Here is a 22,385-nt window from a genome sequence, read left to right on the forward strand (position 1 = left end):
GCATTTTACTCCACCATGGCTGATTTCTTCACATATGGCAGAGTATGCACTGGGTGAGAACAATCACTTAATGAACTTTACCAATACAGAGATTCTTATGGAGGATAACAGCAACAATACCCACTTATTCAGGGAAACCATAGAAAATTACAAACATGTCAAAATTTTCAAGAAGGAAGAAGAAAGCCTTAAGGTGAGTGGATCCTGGATTTATATGCTGCATTGAACAACCGTTGGAGGTAGCATGGGGAGAACGACAGCTGTACTGACCAGAGAAAAGCCCTCCAATGTTGCCACCAGCAATGAAGGGTGAAGCTTTGACAACACCATCTACTTGCACGGCCAAAATGTCAGAAAAATTGTAGGCCGAAGAACCCAAGACAGAAACCAACAGGTAATGGAAACACTTGACCATGACAACAATTTCGAAAAAGGAAGGCTTATGTGCAAAGCTGACCTGGCCAATGTCAGGAAACTGTCGTTATTGTTGCTGCTGCTGATGATGATAATAATTACAGCACGCTAATACTTCAATAAATAGGGGAGTAACAAGGATTCACTGCACAGTATGCACTGGATAAATAATTATATTGGTTATAAAGGTAAAATAGTTGAAAAGACAAAGTAAGAATTACCATCAACTAGAATAAATAGTTTATTAAACTTACCCTGCACATATTCCATGAATGGCATGTGAAAGATTAACCTGGGGTTTTACTGTAACAACATGCAAGTTCACCAAATAACTGAAGTTTAACGACAGGCTGTTTCCATCTAAAAAAGTAAAATGCATAGATTATTGAAGTGTTAAGTTTATTTATACATTTTCAGGTTTCTAGACAAGTTGACAGTTCCACGTAGTGCACACTATACTGATGGCTGACCCAGTCATGAGCAGCAAATATATTGCGAATGCCACCCGGACTGAGAAGTACTACCAGCACTGTGCCACTATTTATAATTGAGATAGATTCCCATCTCACATGATGCCTTTTAATGCACATATATTTTGCCATGTCCGTGCCACTAATCCTGAGCTGACCTTCTCTGTTGTCATCTGGTGCTGACAGATGAGATTATTAACAAGAGTGTAATAAACTGGTTACTAGACCCTACTCCTTGTTTAAACTGGAACTTTGCTGATGTCCTTGACATCTCTCTTCTACTGCACATTTATGTGGAATATAATACATAATATCCATTATACAGCAGATCTAGTTTTGTTGGTAGGAGTTCAATGCAGCTTGTCCCCCCCCCCCCTGCCCCCCCCCCCTCCCCCACACACACACACCAAATTTCATCTACCCTGTCTCTCCACAGATGATGCCAGCATAAGTAAGGTAAGTGACCTGTAATTTTTCTTTGTCAGACTCATTCTCTTAATTGGGCTACAAACAATGACACAACACGACAATAATACTGCTCAGTCCGGTCCCAGACTGGACACTGCAGTAGGCACACTAAGACCATTGTTTGGACCACCTCAGACAGAGAACAAAACTAGGTGTCATCTACATATTGTGCACAAAATGGAACCCTTAACTCATCTAGAAAGATAAAAACTATAGTCCGTTACAGAAAATATTGCTCAGGAATTTTAATGTTAAATGTGTTTAGACTTATTACAGTTACAGTGGTCAAATGTTAACATTTAAACTATAGAATAAGAAATTTTTCTTCGTGTATGCAGGCTTCTTTTTTTCCAGAACTAATTCCCAGCTTACAATTTACTGCATCTGGCATGGCCAGTTCGAGTGATATTTTAGTAGTATTGTGCAGCATCGCTAACTCCATTCCTGAAGGAGGACAGCTGTGATCCTGCATGCAGACTGCTGGGTGGTACAGGATTTTTATTGAAAGTTGCCTTTCAACATTCTGGGGATTGTAACAGATCTTAGATTGCCATCTGACAAGTAGAATTTCCTAGTCATAAATAAGTGGACTTTTGGTGTATTTATTACACAAGAGATTAAAATGAAAAGGTTTTTTTAATTTATGAATCATGTGACTGGGTTTGATCGTCGTCGAATCATCACTGCAGTGGTTATCGACAATGCATAGTGGGGTGCTCCTTGCCATACTGTCTCCAGCCATCATCATTTACTCCTGTTTTCTTAGTTGTGAAGGTGGTCAACTGGATAAAACATGAATTTAGGCAACAGACCCATTATGATGTCCAAAGTCTAAGTGACATTAACAAAAAACAATTTCTTAGTGACTTTTTGGCTACAAAGTGACCATTTACATAAGTTTTTATATTTATATTTATCTTAATTCTGGGTTTGAATTTATTACCTATAAAGCTTTCTTGTTTATGGACTATCTAATTAAGGAGTCTATCTTAGAGGGATCATAGCTTCAATTTAAGCAACACTACAGGTATGCGGTTCAATTTACCAAGTGCTTGCCAGCCACTGATTTGTAAAAATCACATAACACAGAGGTAGTGTTCATACAGACATAAAGCACTGCTTAAATGAGAGCCATGATCCCTGTCGCATGGACTTCCTAATTAGACAGTGCCAGAGACCAGAAAACTTTATACAGTTTGCTGCAATCAGAGTGGGAAACAAATATTTATATTAAAGAATGGGACACAGGGAGAATGAAAAACAGAGCGCAAAGTTGACCACTATCTCACAACCTGCAGTGAACACATCTTCGACTTTTACTGTAGCACATCCTCATATAACTATTTCTGCTATGACTGCGGCTTCCAGAACAAATTTTTTGGTTACTCTGTTTGTATTTCTTGGCTTCTCCATCTTTCTGAAATGTAATTACGAATGAATAAGCAGAAAAATAATTGAGGTATTCCACACCACTGTATTTTGAGACTCATTGTTTATTTTAGAAAATCTGTTACAAAAATGTGAATGTACCTCTCTCTGCATCTGCTCAGCTTTAGAACTTTCAGGAGAAGATAAATATATCTGCTTTCCCTGTTTTCATTTGTTTCACGACAACTGAAAATTAAATGGTGACAGAGGAAAAAACCACAAAACCAGGAGTGAAGAATTATGTCACACCCAGGGATGGTGTGACATACTGCAATATGATTAAAGTGCCAATAACAGCTGTCAAAATATAAAATATTTTGCAGATAACTGGAACCACCTACTACTGAGGAGGGGGGTGGGGAGGGAAGGAGGGGGCAGGGAGGGAGGGAGAATATTAACGCTCAATGCTCTATCAAGATTATTAAATGTTACTTTTATAAGGAAGAATATATTTTCTATATTGCTTGTAAAGAGCCAGCCTCCTGTGCATTTGTTTTTCTTTTTTCCTTAATAGTTTGTGTATAAGGAAGAACAAAAATTCTACACAATATCTGTGTGTTCAATGAAATGTAACAATAATAATTACTGTATTCTGAGACACCATAGGGAAATTTATTGATGGTCAGCAATACTGAAATGGTCTGTTGCATGTGCAAGTTGTGTTTCAATTATACTGTTCGCTGGTTTAAAGTAATTAAATGTGGTACTGTTTAGGACTTTAGACCTACCCACTCCCTGTTTCGACAATTTTGGTTCTTGCTATTGTATAATTTTGGTTTTTGCTATTGTATAATTTGTTACAGATAGGATCCAATGAAGTCGGCAGGTCATTGTGAAGAGATGTAATAACTGAACACATATTGCATTCAGTCATTAATTTGTCTTTGCTCATAGCAATCAGCAATCCTGAGACTAAAGGCCGATCCTTTTAATTTATCTTGCATTAAATTCATGCAAGAGATGTGTGAATGAGTTCTGAACAATGTTGATGTCAGTCTTTGCCCTTGTCAAACACATGCCCCTGTTTAACAATTAGATGGTCCACCGTATTACAATGACGTGTTGTTCTCCAGCGAAATTACAAGAGTAAAGTAAAAGGGACATGCAACATATCAAACAGGAGAAGGAAACTGGCCATACCCTTTGAAATGAATCACCACAGCATTTTTCTCACGACATTTAGGAAACCTAAATCTCGATGGCTGGGTTGGGATTCAAATTACCACTCTTGGATACGAGCCTGGGGTTTTACCACTGCACTGCCTGCTTCAATAACCAGGCATAAAGAAATTTGCATTTCAGTGCTACTGTTGTTTCCAATTTCTGACATAATGTAACAGTAAACTCTGTAAATGAATAAATCAATGAAGAGCTGCCTTGAAAGTTACCTAAAACAGATTCGAAGACATTGACCCCATGTTATTTCCATAATACAATTTTGCAAATACTTCTGCTTTACTGGTGTATAATGGAAGGTGCTATATGAATAACAACCTCAGAAATGGGTCAAATAACGAACCACAAGCTATGCCAATAGTGATCTGTCTTCAACTGGAGGCTACTCGAAATGATTAAGTTTCATAACATAAAGTACACCACTTATTTTGACAATATTATGAAAATGATAGATTGCTGTTTGTTACGTAGAGGAGATGTTGAGCTGCAGACAGGCACAACAAGACTGCTAAACGTGTGAGCTTTCAGCCAAAAGGCTTTCTTCTAAAGTACACAACACACATACATTCATTCACACAAGCACAGCTCAAATAAACGTGACCCTGTCTCTGGCACTGACACTGTACTGTGTTTAATCATTTCATTGATGCCCATCAATTTTTGAAGAATATGAACCTTTCCATACCTGAAGACAGAGTTAATAATTACAAGCAGATGTAGCACAACCTAACAACAATATAGTTTATTCTGTGTACAAAAATATCTTGTGAAAAATGATGCACTGTGTTTAAGTACAAGCCAATACTTTGCTTGTAATTGTATTTAATCTACAAGAGTTTTGGCTTATAAGGAAATAATTATTTCACCTCAGATTACTTGAATGTTTCTGATAATTCTTCAGACACACAGCGAAAAACTTTTTCTTTGGCAATGACTGCAATTTTAAGTATTACATTGAGAAGTAATCAATACCCAAACAGCATTTTTTCACTTTCTTTAATAAATGTACCTACATCTACATCTATGTGATTACTCTGCTATTCACAATAAAGTGCCTGGCAGGGGGTTCAATGAACCACCTTCATGCTGTCTCTCTACCGTTCGACTCTCGAACGGCACGCGGGAAAAACGAGCACTGAAATTTTTCTCTGCGAGCCCTGATTTCTCTTATTTTATCATGATGATCATTTCTCCCTATGTAGGTGGGTGCCAACAGAATGTTTTCGCAATCAGAGGAGAAAACTGGTGATTGAAATTTCATGAGAAGATTCCGTCGCAACGAAAAATGCCTTTGTTTTAATGATTGCCACTCCAATTCACGTATCACGTCTGTGACACTATCTCCCCTATTTCGCGATAATACAAAACGAGCTGCCCTTCTTTGTACTTTTTCGATGTCATCCGTCAGTCCCACCTGATGCAGATCCCACACCGCACAGCAATACTCCAGAATAGAGCGGACAAGTGTAGTGCAAGCAGTCTTTTTGGTAGACCTGTTGCACCTTTAAGTGTTCTGCCAATGAATCGCAGTCTTTGGTTTGCTCTACCCACAATATTATCTATGTGATCGTTCCAATTTAGGTTATTTGTAATTGCAATCCCTAAGTATTTAGTTGAATTTACAGCCCTCATATTTGTGTGACTTGTCGCATAATCGAAATTTATGCTGATTTCTTTTAGTACTCATGTGAATAACTTCACACTTTTCTTTATTCAGGGTCAATTGCTACTTTTCGCACCATACAGATATCTTGTCTAAATCATTTTTCAAGTCGTTTTGATCATCTGATGACTTTACAAGATGGTAAATGACAGCATCATCTGTAAACAATCTAAGACTGCTACTCAGATTGTCTCCTATGTCGTAAATATAGATCAGGAATAATAGAGGGCCTATAACACTTCCTTAGGGAACGCCGGATATTACTTCTGTTTTACTCGATGACTTTCCGTCTATTATTACGAATTTTCCACTTTCTCTTTTGAATTGCATTCATACAGATTAATTTTATTCTTGAAATTATTGAGTTGGGATATAATACATAACATTTCTATTGGATCTTTCAATATACATCAGTAATATTTGTAAAATAAGACCAGATGGACATCCCTGGTTAACCTAACCTTGTTGTGTAGTTCATGTTTCTCACAGCCAACATTCCTTTTTTGTCCATAGTTCCCTTAATGTTGAACTGTGGGCTTGATTATCAGTTTTAATTTGAATATATGTTGAAGGAGGAAAGAAATGCACTAAATGCAGAACAGAAACAAGATGCATTATATACACCACTCCAACTGACATCCTGCAATGTACTCCCAGGACGGTACATTGTGAATCAAGAGCCAATCCATGAATTTAAAATTTTGACAGTGAAGTCTGCCTATTATGATTAATTGTTAAGGACAGCCCAACAGTACATTATAAGATTAAATGTTAATTTGGACATGCAGTTTTTCCAGCACATTCTCTGTTGAAATAATTTTGGTTTCCTTGTAACAATAGGTTTAAATGGTATTCATTCATTCGATTATGTCCCACAGATCCATCAAGAATCTTCAGCGGTATAGAATGAGTGACATCAGAGAAGTCAAGTTGTATACTGCATAAACAATAAAATATCAATATAATGCTTGATGGTTTTTCATGCTTATGTCGTGTAAATTTAATAAATTAAATTAGAAAGAAGGCCAATTCTGCCTCCTCAATTTTACAAGAGTCATTCAATAAAAAAACTGATTTTTTAAAGAATCTATTATGAGAATGCAATGCAACACTTATTTATTTTCCAACATAATTCACCTAAGGTTCTGTGCACTTATGCCAGCGATGGACCAGCTTCTCAATTCCATGTACAAAGAATTCTTGGGGGCGTGCTTGAGGAACCAGTTATGTACTGCTACCTGGACTTCCCCATCATCAGCAAAACTTGAGCCACAACAAGGTTCTTTCAATAGGTTAAAAATGAGATTATTTGAAGGTGCCAGATCTGAGAAATACAAGACTGAAGGGGCAGGAGGGGGGGGTTAAGCAGATGATTTTCAGTTCTCCCTGCACACATCCATATACCTTTCTTTCATTTCTGATGTCAAATGTTTTGCAACTCACCTTGCACACACTCCCTTGAACATCAATATGGTGGGCTGATCCAACACTAATGTTCACTGTTGCTGCAATATCTCTCACCGTAATACACCTATTTTCCTGTATCAACGTATCAGTCCTCAGAATACTGTTCTCCACGACTGGACACGGTGAATCTTCAACACTTCCTGCACTCCATTTGAACTTATCTGCCTACTGGTACATTTGTGTTAACTCAAACAACTTTCACCATACCCCACTGCCTTAAAACGGTGAATTTCGATTGGGTTCAGCCCTTCAGCTAACATAAATCTAATGACACTCTGGTGGTCCGTGTTGGTGGAAATCGAAAAGGGTATCACCTCCTTGTTTCACCGATTGTCAGCATCCTGTTAAAAAAGCAGGCATGCTAGCCCAATGTTTTTCAGATACCGCCAAAAAATAACATTTATTTATTGAACAGACCTCATACAGGAGAGCTGCTATTTGCCTGCTATTAGTAGCATAATTAGCTCACCAGATGAAAAAATTAGTCATGTTACACATCATACTATACTGTGTAATTCTGCTCCTGGACTTGATAAGTATTTCAAGTCCATGTTAAGCCACTTGCTGAGGGTTTGATCGCTTAATTTCTTCAAATTGCGGGGATGTTGATGATGGCGTCTTACCTGCTGTTCCAACATGCTCCACAGATTTTCTACAGGGTTCAAGTCAGGTGATTTTGCAAGCCATTTCATCAGGGGAGAGCAGATTGTGTTCCAGAGAAATGTAGTACTATATTAGGTATTACTGATCCTTTGAATTAAATTATAAGCTATGTTAAAGGAAGGCAAACCCATGTTTATGTAATTTGTTGATTTAGAGTAAGCTTTTGACAATGCTGACTGGAATACATTCTTTGAAATTCAGAAGGTAGCATGAGTACAATACTGGTAGTGAAAGGTTATTTACAGTTTGTACAGAAACTAAGTTGCATTTATAAAAGCAGAAGGACATGAAAGCAAAAAGTAGTTGAGAAGGAAGTGAGACAGGTTTGTAGTCTATCCCAAATGTTATTCAATTTGCACATTGAGCAGGCTGTATTGGAAACCAAGGAGAAATTTGAAAATGGAATTAGAGTGAGAAGAAGTAAAAGACTTTGAGGTTCCCAAATGATACTGTAACACTACCGGAGACAGTCAAGGACATGGAGGAGCAGTTGAACAGAATGTATAGTGTGTTGAAGAGAAGTTATAAGATCAATAAGAACAAAGTAAAACAAGGGTAACAGCATGTAACTGAATTAAATCAGATAATACTTAGAGAATTAGATTAGAAAATGATATACTAAAAGCAGATGAGTTTTGCTAATTGGGCAGCAAAACAACTGATGATGCCCAAAGCAGAGAGGATAAAAAAAAATGCACACTGAACCCTGCAGGAGAAGCATTTCTCAAAAAAAGAATTTATCAGCATTGAGTACAAATTTAAGTCATAGGAAATCTTTTCTGAAGTATTTATTGAATTGTAGCCTTGTACAGAATAGAAACAAGGACCATAAGGAGTTCAAACAAGAGGAGGATAGAAGCGTTTGTAATGTAGTGCTACAGAAAAATTCTGAAGATGTTGATAAAATAACAAATGAGGAGATACATAATCGAACTGGGGAAAAAGGACTTTATGCCAAAACCTGACTAAAAGAAGAGAGCAGCTGACAGAGCACACCCTGAGGCACCAAGGAATTATCCTTTTGAAGAGAGGGAAGTGGGGGTGGGAGGGGGTAAAAATTGTAGAGGGAGACTAACAGATGAATACAATAAGCAGGTTCAAATGGGTGTAGATTGAATTGTTATTCAGAGACGAAGAGTGTGGCATGAGATAGACACTAGTAGAGAGCGGCATCAAACCAGTCTTTGGACTGAAAATGATGACAGCAATGACGACAACTGCAGCTTGTAATGTCCAAGAGGGTGAAATAAGCTAACTGCAAAATGATTAAATATACTCTTAATTTCAAAATAAAGAACAGGCTATGCAGAAAAATTACTTCTTTTAAATCGCTTATGACACTGTCCTCTGTTCACATGGAACTGCAAATGTGGCCAAGGCACTGTAGTACAGGGTGATTCAAAAAGAATACCACAACTTTAGGAATTTAAAACTCTGCAACGACAAAAGGCAGAGCTAAGCACTATCTGTCGGCGAATTAAGGGAGCTATAAAGTTTCATTTAGTTGTACATTAGTTCGCTTGAGGCGCTGTTGACTAGGCGTCAGCGTCAGTTGATGCTAAGATGGCGACCGCTCAACAGAAAGCTTTTTGTATTATTGAGTACGGCAGAAGTGAATCGACAACAGTTGTTCAGCGTGCGTTTCGAACGAAGTATGGTGTTAAACCTCCTGATAGGTGGTGTATTAAATGTTGGTATAAGCAGTTTACAGAGAATGGGTGTTTGTGCAAAGGGAAAAGTTCTGGACGGCCGAGAACGAGTGATTAAAATGTAGCACGCATCCAGCAAGCATTTGTTCGCAGCCCAGGAAAATCGACTTGCAGAGCTAGCAGAGAGCTGCAAATTCCACAATCAATTATTTGTTGGCACTTATCTGTCCGTAACTACCTGAACATCAACTACCCGAGGCGATGGATCGGCCGCCAGGCAGCCCGTGACAGAGCACTTCATCACTGGCCTCCAAGAAGCCCTGATCTTACCCCCTGCGATTTTTTCTTATGGGGGTATGTTAAGGATATGGTGTTTCGGCCACCTCTCCCAGCCACCATTGATGATTTGAAATGAGAAATAACAGCAGCTATCCAAACTGTTACGCCTGATATGCTACAGAGAGTGTGGAACGAGTTGGAGTATTGGGTTGATATTGCTCGTGTGTCTGGAGGGGGCCATACTGAACATCTCTGAACTTGTTTTTGAGTGAAAAAAAAACCTTTTTAAATACTCTTTGTAATGATGTATAACAGAAGGTTATATTATGTTTCTTTCATTAAATACACATTTTTAAAGTTGTGGTATTCTTTTTGAATCACCCTGTATAATGCATTTCTTTTCATTAACTTTCTAATAAAGTTTAGAAAGTACTGTCTGCACTTCGGCTCACTTTTTCTGTGTCCAGTTGCCTTTCTCCGGACTGCACTTAAGTAGTGGACACTGGTGTATATTTTAGCAGATGCTAGATCTCACCTTTCTGCTTGATCACAATCTCCACAGACAGCGGGTGTCTCAGAAGAAGCCGTTTCTTTCTCTCTTCCATTCTATCTATTTTGGACAATTTCCTGTGGTGTCTATTCTGAAATTCTGTAGTATCCTGTAGAAATAAAGAACAATGTTCAGTTCTTTGATACAAAAATATCAATATTTAAGTAAATGAAAATGTATAAATGTAGAAACACTATTAACAAAACAAGTTTACATGCCAGAAGCACCTACGAGAATGTGCCCCCTCACCTCTGTGAAAGTCTTGAACTACTTTTCCTCATTTAGGCATACCTGGCAATTTTCCTACACAATGTACGAGTCATATGTTTGTGTTTCTCAAATGTTTTTGACCTATATCCCCCCCTTGAATTAACATAATGTCTCAGCACCCTATTTCTGTTTTTCACAGGCTTTTATGAACTTCACATACTTGAAAGTGCCTTAGTGATCCAAAATTTTTATCAATCATTACTTGAATTCTTGTTATTTGATCGAACTGAAATTTTGTACCCATGCATCAGCCTTCCCTTCTTCTCTCAATCAATTGCTCTTTCCTCCCCGAAGAAGGAACATGGCTGCTTCAAGAACTGAAAGTACCACCTCTTGAGTGATTTTACCATAAAAACTGGAAGGTGTGTACCGTGTCTCTGTGAATTTCACAGCTTTCCACTCATCTCTGCTTCAGAACTTACTTTCAGTGAAAGATGGATAAGAACTGTGCCAGCGATGAAAGGGCATTTGGGGAAATAGATGCAATCTGTTCTTTGCCTCAACTATTAACTACAATAACTAGTGCCATTATACTTTTTGATGCACTTAATCTTGTTACTTTTTTGTCAAGTGAGGATGAATGGCTGTCAGTGCTGGAGTGAAAGGCTTCGAAATGGAAGACAAATGTGGGCACTGGCCACTCAACTGTTACCTATGACTTAAAAATAGGTACCAGGTGTTCTCCACTGCTGAGGATACATCAGACAGAATGAGACACATCATATCCTGGGACTGGTGTCAGCCCTGCTGAAAGGTTTGGACAATCACAGGGATGGGTATGCTGGTTGTAGGGATCTAAAATATTGGGCTTGTAACAGATATTAATGGTGAGGTCAAGAGAATCTACAATGAGCTTAGATCCTGTGTTCAATACACATGAACTATATCATTTTCCAAGATGGTGACAAACTGACCCACTGCACCACGAATTTCTGACCATTGCCACCTACTTAGCTGCCTTTTCCACATGCCCTTCAACCTTGTGTGAGATCACCCACTTTCATAAAATGTAGTCTGCCGAACGTGTTACCAAAGTACATCATACTCATGTTTTGCATTTAGTTTGCCAAGTGCCTGTACTTATTTGTCACTAGAGGCATTTTGGTACTGAGCACGGATATAGATCAAAATGAGCAGCAGATGCATGACCAAGTTTTAACCATTTGCAATCACAATCATTGGGAAGTATTTTGCATGAAATTCTGAGTTATTCTGGTGTTGATATTGTTTGTGTGAAGGATGTGTACAGGAGGGAGTAGAGTAGTTGGCCACTATATTAAATTCATTATGGTTCATGTCCCCTCCATGAACCATGGACCTTGCCGTTGGTGGGGAGGCTTGCGTGCCTCAGCGATACAGATAGCCGTACCGTAGGTGCAACCACAACGGAGGGGTATCTGTTGAGAGGCCAGACAAACGTGTGGTTCCTGAAGAGGGGCAGCAGCCTTTTCAGTAGTTGCAAGGGCAACAGTCTGGATGATTGACTGATCTGGCCTTGTAACAATAACCAAAACGGCCTTGCTGTGCTGGTACTGCAAACGGCTGAAAGCAAGGGGAAACTACAGCTGTAATTTTTCCCGAGGGCATGCAGCTTTACTGTATGATTACATGATGATGGCGTCCTCTTGGGTAAAATATTCCGGAGGTAAAATAGTCCCCCATTCGGATCTCCGGGCGGGGACTACTCAGGAGGATGTTGTTATCAGGAGAAAGAAAACTGGCATTCTACGGATCGGAGCGTGGAATGTCAGATCCCTTAATCGGGCAGGTAGGTTAGAAAATTTAAAAAGGGAAATGGATAGGTTGAAGTTAGATATAGTGGGAATTAGTGAAGTTCGGTGGCAGGAGGAACAAGACTTCTGGTCAGGTGACTACAGGGTTATAAACACAAAATCAAATAGGGGTAATGCAGGAGTAGGTTTAATAATGAATAGGAAAATAGGAATGCGGGTAAGCTACTACAAACAGCATAGTGAACGCATTATTGTGGCCAAGATAGACACGAAGCCCACACCTACTACAGTAGTACAAGTTTATATGCCAACTAGCTCTGCAGATGACGAAGAAATTGAAGAAATGTATGATGAAATAAAAGAAATTATTCAGATTGTGAAGGGAGACGAAAATTTAATAGTCATGGGTGACTGGAATTCGAGTGTAGGAAAAGGGAGAGAAGGAAACATAGTAGGTGAATATGGATTGGGGGACAGAAATGAAAGAGGAAGCCGCCTGGTAGAATTTTGCACAGAGCACAACATAATCATAACTAACACTTGGTTTAAGAATCATGAAAGAAGGTTGTATACATGGAAGAACCCTGGAGATACTAAAAGGTATCAGATAGATTATATAATGGTAAGACAGAGATTTAGGAACCAGGTTTTAAATTGTAAGACATTTCCAGGGGCAGATATGGACTCTGACCACAATCTATTGGTTATGACCTGTAGATTAAAACTGAAGAAACTGCAAAAAGGTGGGAATTTAAGGAGATGGGACCTGGATAAACTAAAAGAACCAGAGGTTGTACAGAGATTCAGGGAGAGCATAAGGGAGCAATTGACAGGAATGGGGGAAATAAATACAGTAGAAGAAGAATGGGTAGCTTTGAGGGATGAAGTAGTGAAGGCAGCAGAGGATCAAGTAGGTATAAAGACGAGGGCTAGTAGAAATCCTTGGGTAACAGAAGAAATATTGAATTTAATTGATGAAAGGAGAAAATATAAAAATGCAGTAAGTGAAACAGGCAAAAAGGAATACAAACGTCTCAAAAATGAGATCGACAGGAAGTGCAAAATGGCTAAGCAGGAATGGCTAGAGGACAAATGTAAGGATGTAGAGGCCTATCTCACTAGGGGTAAGATAGATACCGCCTACAGGAAAATTAAAGAGAGCTTTGGAGATAAGAGAACGACTTGTATGAATATCAAGAGTTCAGATGGAAACCCAGTTCTAAGCAAAGAAGGGAAAGCAGAAAGGTGGAAGGAGTATATAGAGGGTCTATACAAGGGCGATGTACTTGAGGACAATATTATGGAAATGGAAAAGGATGTAGATGAAGATGAAATTGGAGATACGATACTGCGTGAAGAGTTTGACAGAGCACTGAAAGACCTGAGTCGAAACAAGGCCTCCGGAGTAGACAATATTCCATTGGAACTACTGACGGCCGTGGGAGAGCCAGTCCTGACAAAACTCTACCATCTGGTGAGCAAGATGTATGAAACAGGCGAAATACCCTCAGACTTCAAGAAGAATATAATAATTCCAATCCCAAAGAAAGCAGGTGTTGACAGATGTGAAAATTACCGAACTATCAGCTTAATAAGTCACAGCTGCAAAATACTAACACGAATTCTTTACAGACGAATGGAAAAACTAGTAGAAGCCAACCTCGGGGAAGATCAGTTTGGATTCCGTAGAAACACTGGAACACGTGAGGCAATACTGACCTTACGACTTATCTTAGAAGAAAGATTAAGGAAAGGCAAACCTACGTTTCTAGCATTTGTAGACTTAGAGAAAGCTTTTGACAATGTTGACTGGAATACTCTCTTTCAAATTCTAAAGGTGGCAGGGGTAAAATACAGGGAGCGAAAGGCTATTTACAATTTGTACAGAAACCAGATGGCAGTTATAAGAGTCGAGGGACATGAAAGGTAAGCAGTGGTTGGGAAGGGAGTAAGACAGGGTTGTAGCCTGTCCCCGATGTTGTTCAATCTGTATATTGAGCAAGCAGTAAAGGAAACAAAAGAAAAATTCGGAGTAGGTATTAAAATTCATGGAGAAGAAATAAAAACTTTGAGGTTCGCCGATGACATTGTAATTCTGTCAGAGACGGCAAAGGACTTGGAAGAGCAGTTGAATGGAATGGACAGTGTCTTGAAAGGAGGATATAAGATGAACATCAACAAAAGCAAAACAAGGATAATGGAATGTAGTCTAATTAAGTCGGGTGATGCTGGGGGAATTAGATTAGGAAATGAGGCACTTAAAGTAGTAAAGGAGTTTTGCTATTTGGGGAGCAAAATAACTGATGATGGTCGAAGTAGAGAGGATATAAAATGTAGGCTGGCAATGGCAAGGAAAGCGTTTCTGAAGAAGAGAAATTTGTTAACATCCAGTATTGATTTAAGTGTCAGGAAGTCATTTCTGAAAGTATTCGTATGGAGTGTAGCCATGTATGGAAGTGAAACATGGACGATAAATAGTTTGGACAAGAAGAGAATAGAAGCTTTCGAAATGTGGTGCTACAGAAGAATGCTGAAGATTAGATGGGTAGATCACATAACTAATGAGGAAGTATTGAATAGGATTGGGGAGAAGAGAAGTTTGTGGCACAACTTGACCAGAAGAAGGGATCGGTTGGTAGGACATGTTCTGAGGCATCAAGGGATCACCAATTTAGTATTGGAGGGCAGCGTGGAGGGTAAAAATCGTAGGGGGAGACCAAGAGATGAATACACTAAGCAGATTCAGAAGGATGTAGGTTGCTGTAGGTATTGGGAGATGAAAAAGCTTGCACAGGATAGAGTAGCATGGAGAGCTGCATCAAACCAGTCTCAGGACTGAAGACCACAACAACAACAACAACATGGTTCATGTTAATTGTAATCAAACAATTTATTTTCTCTAAGGGCAAAAGTTCATATGACGGTTATTTGTTTATATTTTCACTCCTTTTCTAAATTTTTTTCAGGGTGTATATGTGGCCAAGAAAAAATCTCCAATTTTCCGGTTACAAATAACTCTTTCCCACATGAAAATACACTATACTCCACGTGTTCAGTGACACTATACTTTCCGTCTGAGCTGTAAAACCTATTAATCATTTGAATGGAAAGGTTTTATACTCCAGTGTACAACTTTCCATCACTTTAGGAAATGAAACCCTTGCAAAAAGGAATGCGTTTTGTAGGCATGGCAACATGTACACTGTATATCTTCATACTGTGAAAGTACAAATACGAACTGCACCAAATACAGCACAGTAGCTTCTGAAGCGCTGAAAATGAGATTGCATTGCACAATGCACTTTTGTCAGCCAATCATATCTCATGTCATGTGATCTTGCCTGCCATAGGCAGCGGATATTCAGAGCGTAGGACATGTCATGTAGTCAGACAACAGCGACATTTCCTTCTCATCCCGTACGGTAAGTCTCCCCTGACCTGGGGTTCTCGGTGACTTTTCCGAACTGTATCCCTTTTCCTAAAACTCTCTAGTCCTTTTCCTTCACCCTTCAACTCTTATGCTGGAAGAAGGGGACACTGGCCCCAAAAGCTTTAATCTTTTTGTGTGCGTGTTCTCCTGCCGCCACTTGGTGAATAGATTTTATCAATCCAGTTACATTATAACATCACTCTTAAGTAACATGAACCCACAAATAGGAAAAATTAATGGTTTAAATTAATACAGTACTACATAACTACAAGAAAAACTAAGCTCTCACGTATACCATTGGTTGTTAAAAATTTTTTGCTGTTTTTTTTTTTCTGAGGGTGTGGTGAGGCAGGACCCTAAAAGCACAGCTTACATTACACCAACTGAAAATTTCTGACAAGCATGATTATAAATTTCACTGCTGTGCATCAAACAATTCATGGGTTAGCTGGGTGAATACATGTTCCATCAAAAACTTTGATTTTTCCATGGAAAAACCAATTATGCACGAAACTGCTCATAAATCATACTTTCTGCCATCGTTGTTGCATAATTTGTAATACTAATATAAATATGAAAAACCAACATTGAAGCTTGGTCATTTTTGTATGTGTTACTCTGTAAGATTTATCAGACACAAACTGATTGGTCAGAACAATACTATCATGACTACACTTTGGCAGAAAATGAAGTTACAATGCCACTTCATTGTCCACGCCAATATTTCGTCTGTGAAATGACATCACCAGTGCTGATCCATCATACAAAGATGATATCTGAATGTTGTAACTACAGACTCTGTATATTTTCAGTGTAATACCACTGCAACTGCTGTTACGATCCTTTTGCACTCATATCTTCAGCAGCTTGCATGGCCTTTGATCGAAACTTCTTTTATAATTTAGTTTTGCTGAACAAATGAGAGGAGTGGAAATGGAGGTGAAACATTAGCAAAGAAGTTTATCAGAAGGAAAAGTATATATTAATTCAAGAGGAAAAGAATTGTAGGAAAAGCTGATGGGTCCAGGTCTTGGAATAGCTGCAAGGTGCAACTATAAAGGTAAAATATCATTAGATCAAAGACAAAAATTGTTTGACACATTTTTTAAATACAGACAGTCCTGTCTGTACTTAGAAAGTACAGCTGAACAACCAGATCATGAAAATTCCAAGAAGAAGAATTTGTACTTGCATATTATAATATAGATTTATTCTTAAAAATCAAGTAGTAAAGGTATGCAAAACTATTTTTTGCACTCATTTGGTATTACCGATCGGTGGGTGTAAACAATTTTGGGGAAAACTAGTCCAGAAGGTTTAGTGAGTAAGAGCAAATGTGGCAAGCACACTAATCATCAGCGAACATCACATGATATTATAGAAGGGATAAGAAATCATATAGATTCATATAGATTCTCGATAAAGTAATATCACTCTACATTAGAAAGGATAATTCATGCAATATCTCGATAGCACCCTCAGTGTTCGAAAAGGGTACAGAATGTACATTCAGAAGTGCCAACAGGATGGGAAGGAATATGCATTGGCTTGGATGTATGAAAAAGTTTTCAATACAGAATACATCTTGAGTTTTTCGAATCTAAAAGGAATACATGTGAGGAGTGTGAGGTCTACAAGAACGTTGAACCAGAAAACAAGACTACTTTGGAGGAAAAAACACAAAGACATCTGAAAAACAAAGACATGTCTCGAGCAGAAAAAGGCTGCAGAAAAAGATGCTGACAAGCTGAAGGTGAAAATTGGCATTACACTTTTGACTGCTTGTTTTGACTTACAATAGGAACTCAACACTCCACACTGTGAAGTATCCTTGCTCTATTACAAAAGAAAGCTGAGCACATACAATCTTACGATATACCACATAGGTATACAATGTGCTTGATGTGGCCAAGGGAATCAGACACAGAGGAAGCAGATACATTTTCCATATATCTGTACAGTGTGAGTACCCTAAAAATTGATTTGAGCACCCAAAAGTTTCTTGAGAAGGGGCATACCCAGAATGAAGGGGAGAGCGAGCACAGTGTTATTGAGAGAGCAAAAAGAGGGCATGGATATTTGTGTAGCACAGCAGTGATACACTCTAGCAGCCCCACCCAAGCAAAATGGAAAAAGGTATGACACACATGAGCTGTCATAGAAGGATTTCTTTGATTTCAATGGGCTTCATCGAAGGCCCAATGATGGACTAAAGCTGAAAGTGGAGAAAGGATAAGATGGTTTGATATCACAGTAATAATGGTGAGGAAAAGAGAACCATGGATGATGTCATTTGCATATGGAAATGACTTAGGACTGCAATATCATTGGTTTAATGCACAAGTTTCGAGGTCACAGAACAAGTGTAGAACATGTTGTGGAAGACCTGCCATATGCATATCCATCATTACTGCGGAAAAAGTTTCTAATTTGATGTCCCTCTGCCAGAAGAATATTAATCCAACAGGTTACCAAGGATTCTACAAGAATCTGAAGCATGGAGAGTCTCATAATATAGAAGAAAAAGAAGAAGAATGAAGTGTTACAACTATTTTAATTTCAATATTAATTTTAACATACAGTCTTTCCCTTGGAATTATTTTGTTGTTATTATGTTGTGCTGTCATATTATCATATTCACGTGCTAGAAAGCTTTGGAAATAAGAAATGTCATATAGGCATCATTACTGTCAACACAATTTATGAAATAAAGATATTCACATTTGTAGCTACATGCTGATGTAGTACAATTTCAGTGAAGTATGATAGTAAGTTAGTCAGACATCAATAACTTTATGATAATTACATTTCCAAAATAACTTCTGGAAGATTTTTTGCTATAAAGTACTTAATAACAATGGAACAACAGGACATTCTAAGCAACATTCACAAGTGTATGTTCCCAGAATGATTTCTGGGAAATACTGGAACTTTCACTTTGTTATATTACAAAGAATAGGAAATGCTAGTTACAACAGTATTGCACTGAACTGTCGAAATGTGCCGGTAAAATTTTAAATAATGGCATAAATGGCTTGTCTTCTGGATCCAAAATCTTTCTACACAGTTTGTCTTCAAAGTGTTAAGTTTTGAATGAGAGTCAAATGCTCTGTGAATTAAGGAATACATTGCACATTCTCACACGTAACATAATCCATCTTTTGTAAAAGGAAATTTATGTTGAAAGTAACACTTCTCAAATAAACCTGTTAGAAATGTAAACAGTTGCTACGAAATGTTCATTGAAGGCAGTCTGTTGTTACGAACTATTGTATAGTCTTTGTTCTAAAGGGTTTCAGACATTTTGCTGTTGGTAGATGGTTGTGTGTCGCTGTGTTTTGTTGTTTTAACTGGCTCATTCTTTCCAACTACAGTTTTATTTTGGCGTCATTCCTGGGCTTTTCCCATACGAAAAAATTTCACATTTTTCCTGGATTTTCTGATTGTACCAGGGCATATACACCCTGTTTTTTTTTTATTTTTTTTATTCTTGGAACATACTTTTGGAGATTTTTGTATATTTTGTTGAGTATTAAAGCATGACTAATTTTAATATATGTTCAGAATTATCTCTGGTTCACTGACATAAGAAAAATTAAGTGATAGTTGTGAATCTTCCACTGTTGTATGGTGATTCCACCTTTTACTGAACTGATCCACTGCAACCAAAGTTAGGGCCACACATCCCATTCTACTAGACGACTTGATGGCAATGCTCATTCTTTGATAACTGGTAGTGTATAGGTTACTTAAATAAGAGTTGGAGTTGTTTTGTGGGAAGAGACCAAACTGCAAGGTCATCAGTCTTGTCGGATCAGGGAAGGACGGGGAAGGAAGTCGGCCGTGCCCTTTCAAAGGAACCATCCCGGCATTTGTCTGGAGCGAGTTAGGGAAATCACGGAAAACCTAAATCAGAATGGCCGGACGTGGGATTGAACTGTTGTCCCGAATGCGAGTCCAGTGTGCTGCACCACCTCACTCGGTACTTAAATAAGAGCAAAGAAAATTATAACATGTGACACCATCAACTGGGGTGTTTTTGGTATTTAAAGCAGTTAGGTACTCCCTGACATTATCAATTCAAACAAATCAGTCATTGAATCTTAGCTGCAACTGGCCAATCTATGCGATGCAACATGATAACGCGCAATACCAAGGGGAGGGGGCGGGCCGGGGGGGGATGCATTATTTGGGGGGGGGGGGGGGGGGGGGAGAAGAAGAAGAAATTGACAGTCACTGAATTATATTAACAACATACTTTTTAAAGAGGTACTGATGCGTAAGTACGGCACAGAGCCTAAAAATAACTTTTTGCATACTCTCAGCAATATAAACACACTTTCAACTAGCCTATGCGTACTACCGACTTTATGACTACCACAAAAAGCGAGTTCCTGTACCTGGAAATACTGAATACGACATTCGTGGGTGGAAAGTTACACCTACTACTGAAACTTACATTTTTCAGTTAAGTTTAACTGAAAAATTTAAAACCTATAATGAATCTGGTAGAATAATTCATTAAAAGCAATAAATGTTTTTCAAAATTTTAAAATAAAACTTAACTGACAAGATTACAATTTTTTCAAAAGATGGGCATAAAGTGCCACCCTCCCCCTTCCCCCCATGGTATTGTGAGAGTTAATACCGGAAATTAATTTCCTGAATGAGTCTGTGATCCTACTGAATATTTTGTGACTAAAATCGTCTAGATTGCTTATAAAATTTTCTTTATTTATAAATGGATTTTTGGCTGTAAGCATAGTTTTAATACTGACCACTGGGATACAACCTAGACGTTGGGCACAAGCTGATGTCTCTGATGTTGTTGCTGTTGCATGGATGGCCCATATGACGTGACAGTCCCTCTGATTCCACGATTGCAGAGTGTGACCAACAAGGGCAGGTACTGCAGCTGAGCAACTATGCACGATGTCTCCACAGGTACCTACCAGTACCACCTGCCACATGTCTTCTATGGTTGTGATAGCTGCCTAATGATCGCTCTCAGTCTGCTCTCATTCATTGCACTATTCACTACGCAAGCTGGAATGGTACTGCATCTGCTTGTCATGTGGCTTTGCCATACACTGTATCCACTGTGAGTTACTGTCCTGTGAGATACTTAAGTAACTTGTTCTGGGGGGTATTGTCTCATGATTTTTATGTTGTAACAATGTAATGAAAAGGAGAGTTGCTACTCACCATATAGAGGAGATGCTTAGTTACAGAAAGCCACAACAAAAAGATTATCGGAAAGTTACCTTTTGGCCACACACACACACACACACACACACACACACACGCGAGCGCTGCGCGCACGCGCACATGCAGCTCACACACATATGACCACTGTCTCTAGCAGCTGGAGCAAGACTGCCAGAGACTATGGTGTGTGTGTGTGTGTGTGTGTGTGTGTGTGTGTGTGTGTGTGTGTGTGTGTGTGTGTGTGTGTGTGTGTGGGCGCGCGCTATCTATTTTCACCAAGGCCTTGTTGGTCAAAAGCTAACTTTCCGACAGTCTTTTTGTTGTACCTTTCTGCAACTCAGGATCTCTGTATATGGTGAGTACCAACTATCCTTTTCATCATATTGTTTCATCCCATCCTGAATTTTCCATTGTTTGATTTTTACGTTGTGACACACAATGTAATTGGTGATGATTGTGGGCATTTTTTATTACGTAACCAAGGACCCCGTGCAACAGGCTCTCTTACCAAGCGCGTTGATGGAATATGTGCTACAGCAATTTCTGCAATAGGAGTTAAGAGGGACAGAAACATCTGGAAGCCTTGCTGTCCACATTGATCTCCTGGCAGTCGGCAACAAACGCACCATCATTGCCACCTTATGATGAGACAACGGAAGAATGGGAACCACACAAGAAGTACCTCCAGCAGCACCTGGCCACATTTCAGGTAACGGATCCAGCCATAGGAAAAAAACCTTTTCCTGTATATGACAGATTTTGTGCAAACTGGTCACTCTCACAGAACCGGCACACCTGACCTTTGATGGGATGTGCACTCTGTAAACCACCTACTTTCACTGCAATGGCCATGTCAGTGTCATAAACAGCCTAATCAGTTACACAGGGTGTGGATGGCTGAACTGCAGGGCCTCAGCAGGAAACTATTAGACTTCTGGAGACAGGTGGTGACTGTTGTGTAAGTCCCAGGAGAAGAATCCAACTTTGCTAACACAGCAAATGCACCAACGGTGGAGGACAAATATCTCATTCTGGCTCCATTTTGTACAGAAGGAATCAAGTATTGTGCCTCCCCCCCCCCTCCCCATCCCTGCCTGGACAGGCACTTATTTCAGTCACCCCCGGATGTTCTTGAAAACCTGTCATTGAAGACTGCTATGACAGGTGAGCACAGTGTGAGGCATGGCAGAAGGAAGGATAATTCACGTCTGTCTGCCGTGCTTCAGACAAAAAATTCTCACCCAGGCAGGAACTAATACACATTAATGAGAATTTGTTGAAGTCTCACACCACAGTGATGCCACCTAAGAAACTGTTCCTCAAGCTCAATCTGCGCAATACACAAATTCGGTTACAGGTTGACATCGGTGTCTCTAGGTCCCAGTTAAACTCTCGAATCTTTCTGCAGCAGGGAGCACTGCCCCTTCAATACACTGCTTGCTGCTTGGTGGCATATAACACATTCCACTCACAGGAGAACTCACAAATGCAATGCTATACAAAAATGTCATATGACA

At 39.0% G+C, this 22,385-nt stretch overlaps 1 protein-coding gene across 1 annotated transcript in view; it reads right to left on the reverse strand.

Annotated features, from left to right (window-relative positions):
* The window catches only part of LOC124803001 (THO complex subunit 5 homolog), a 160,361-nt gene that overhangs the window by 99,885 nt on the left and 38,091 nt on the right, over positions 1 to 22,385 (reverse strand). Inside the window, exons 7-8 of the mRNA XM_047264107.1 lie at positions 10,213 to 10,336; positions 669 to 774 (exon numbers count right to left, since the gene is read on the reverse strand). Of these exons, the coding sequence (XP_047120063.1) occupies positions 669 to 774; positions 10,213 to 10,336 (230 nt within the window). The remainder of the gene's footprint in view (positions 1 to 668; positions 775 to 10,212; positions 10,337 to 22,385) is intronic.

The sequence above is a fragment of the Schistocerca piceifrons genome, chromosome 6 (genome assembly GCF_021461385.2).
Source record: "Schistocerca piceifrons isolate TAMUIC-IGC-003096 chromosome 6, iqSchPice1.1, whole genome shotgun sequence".
NCBI classification, from domain to species: domain Eukaryota; kingdom Metazoa; phylum Arthropoda; class Insecta; order Orthoptera; family Acrididae; genus Schistocerca; species Schistocerca piceifrons.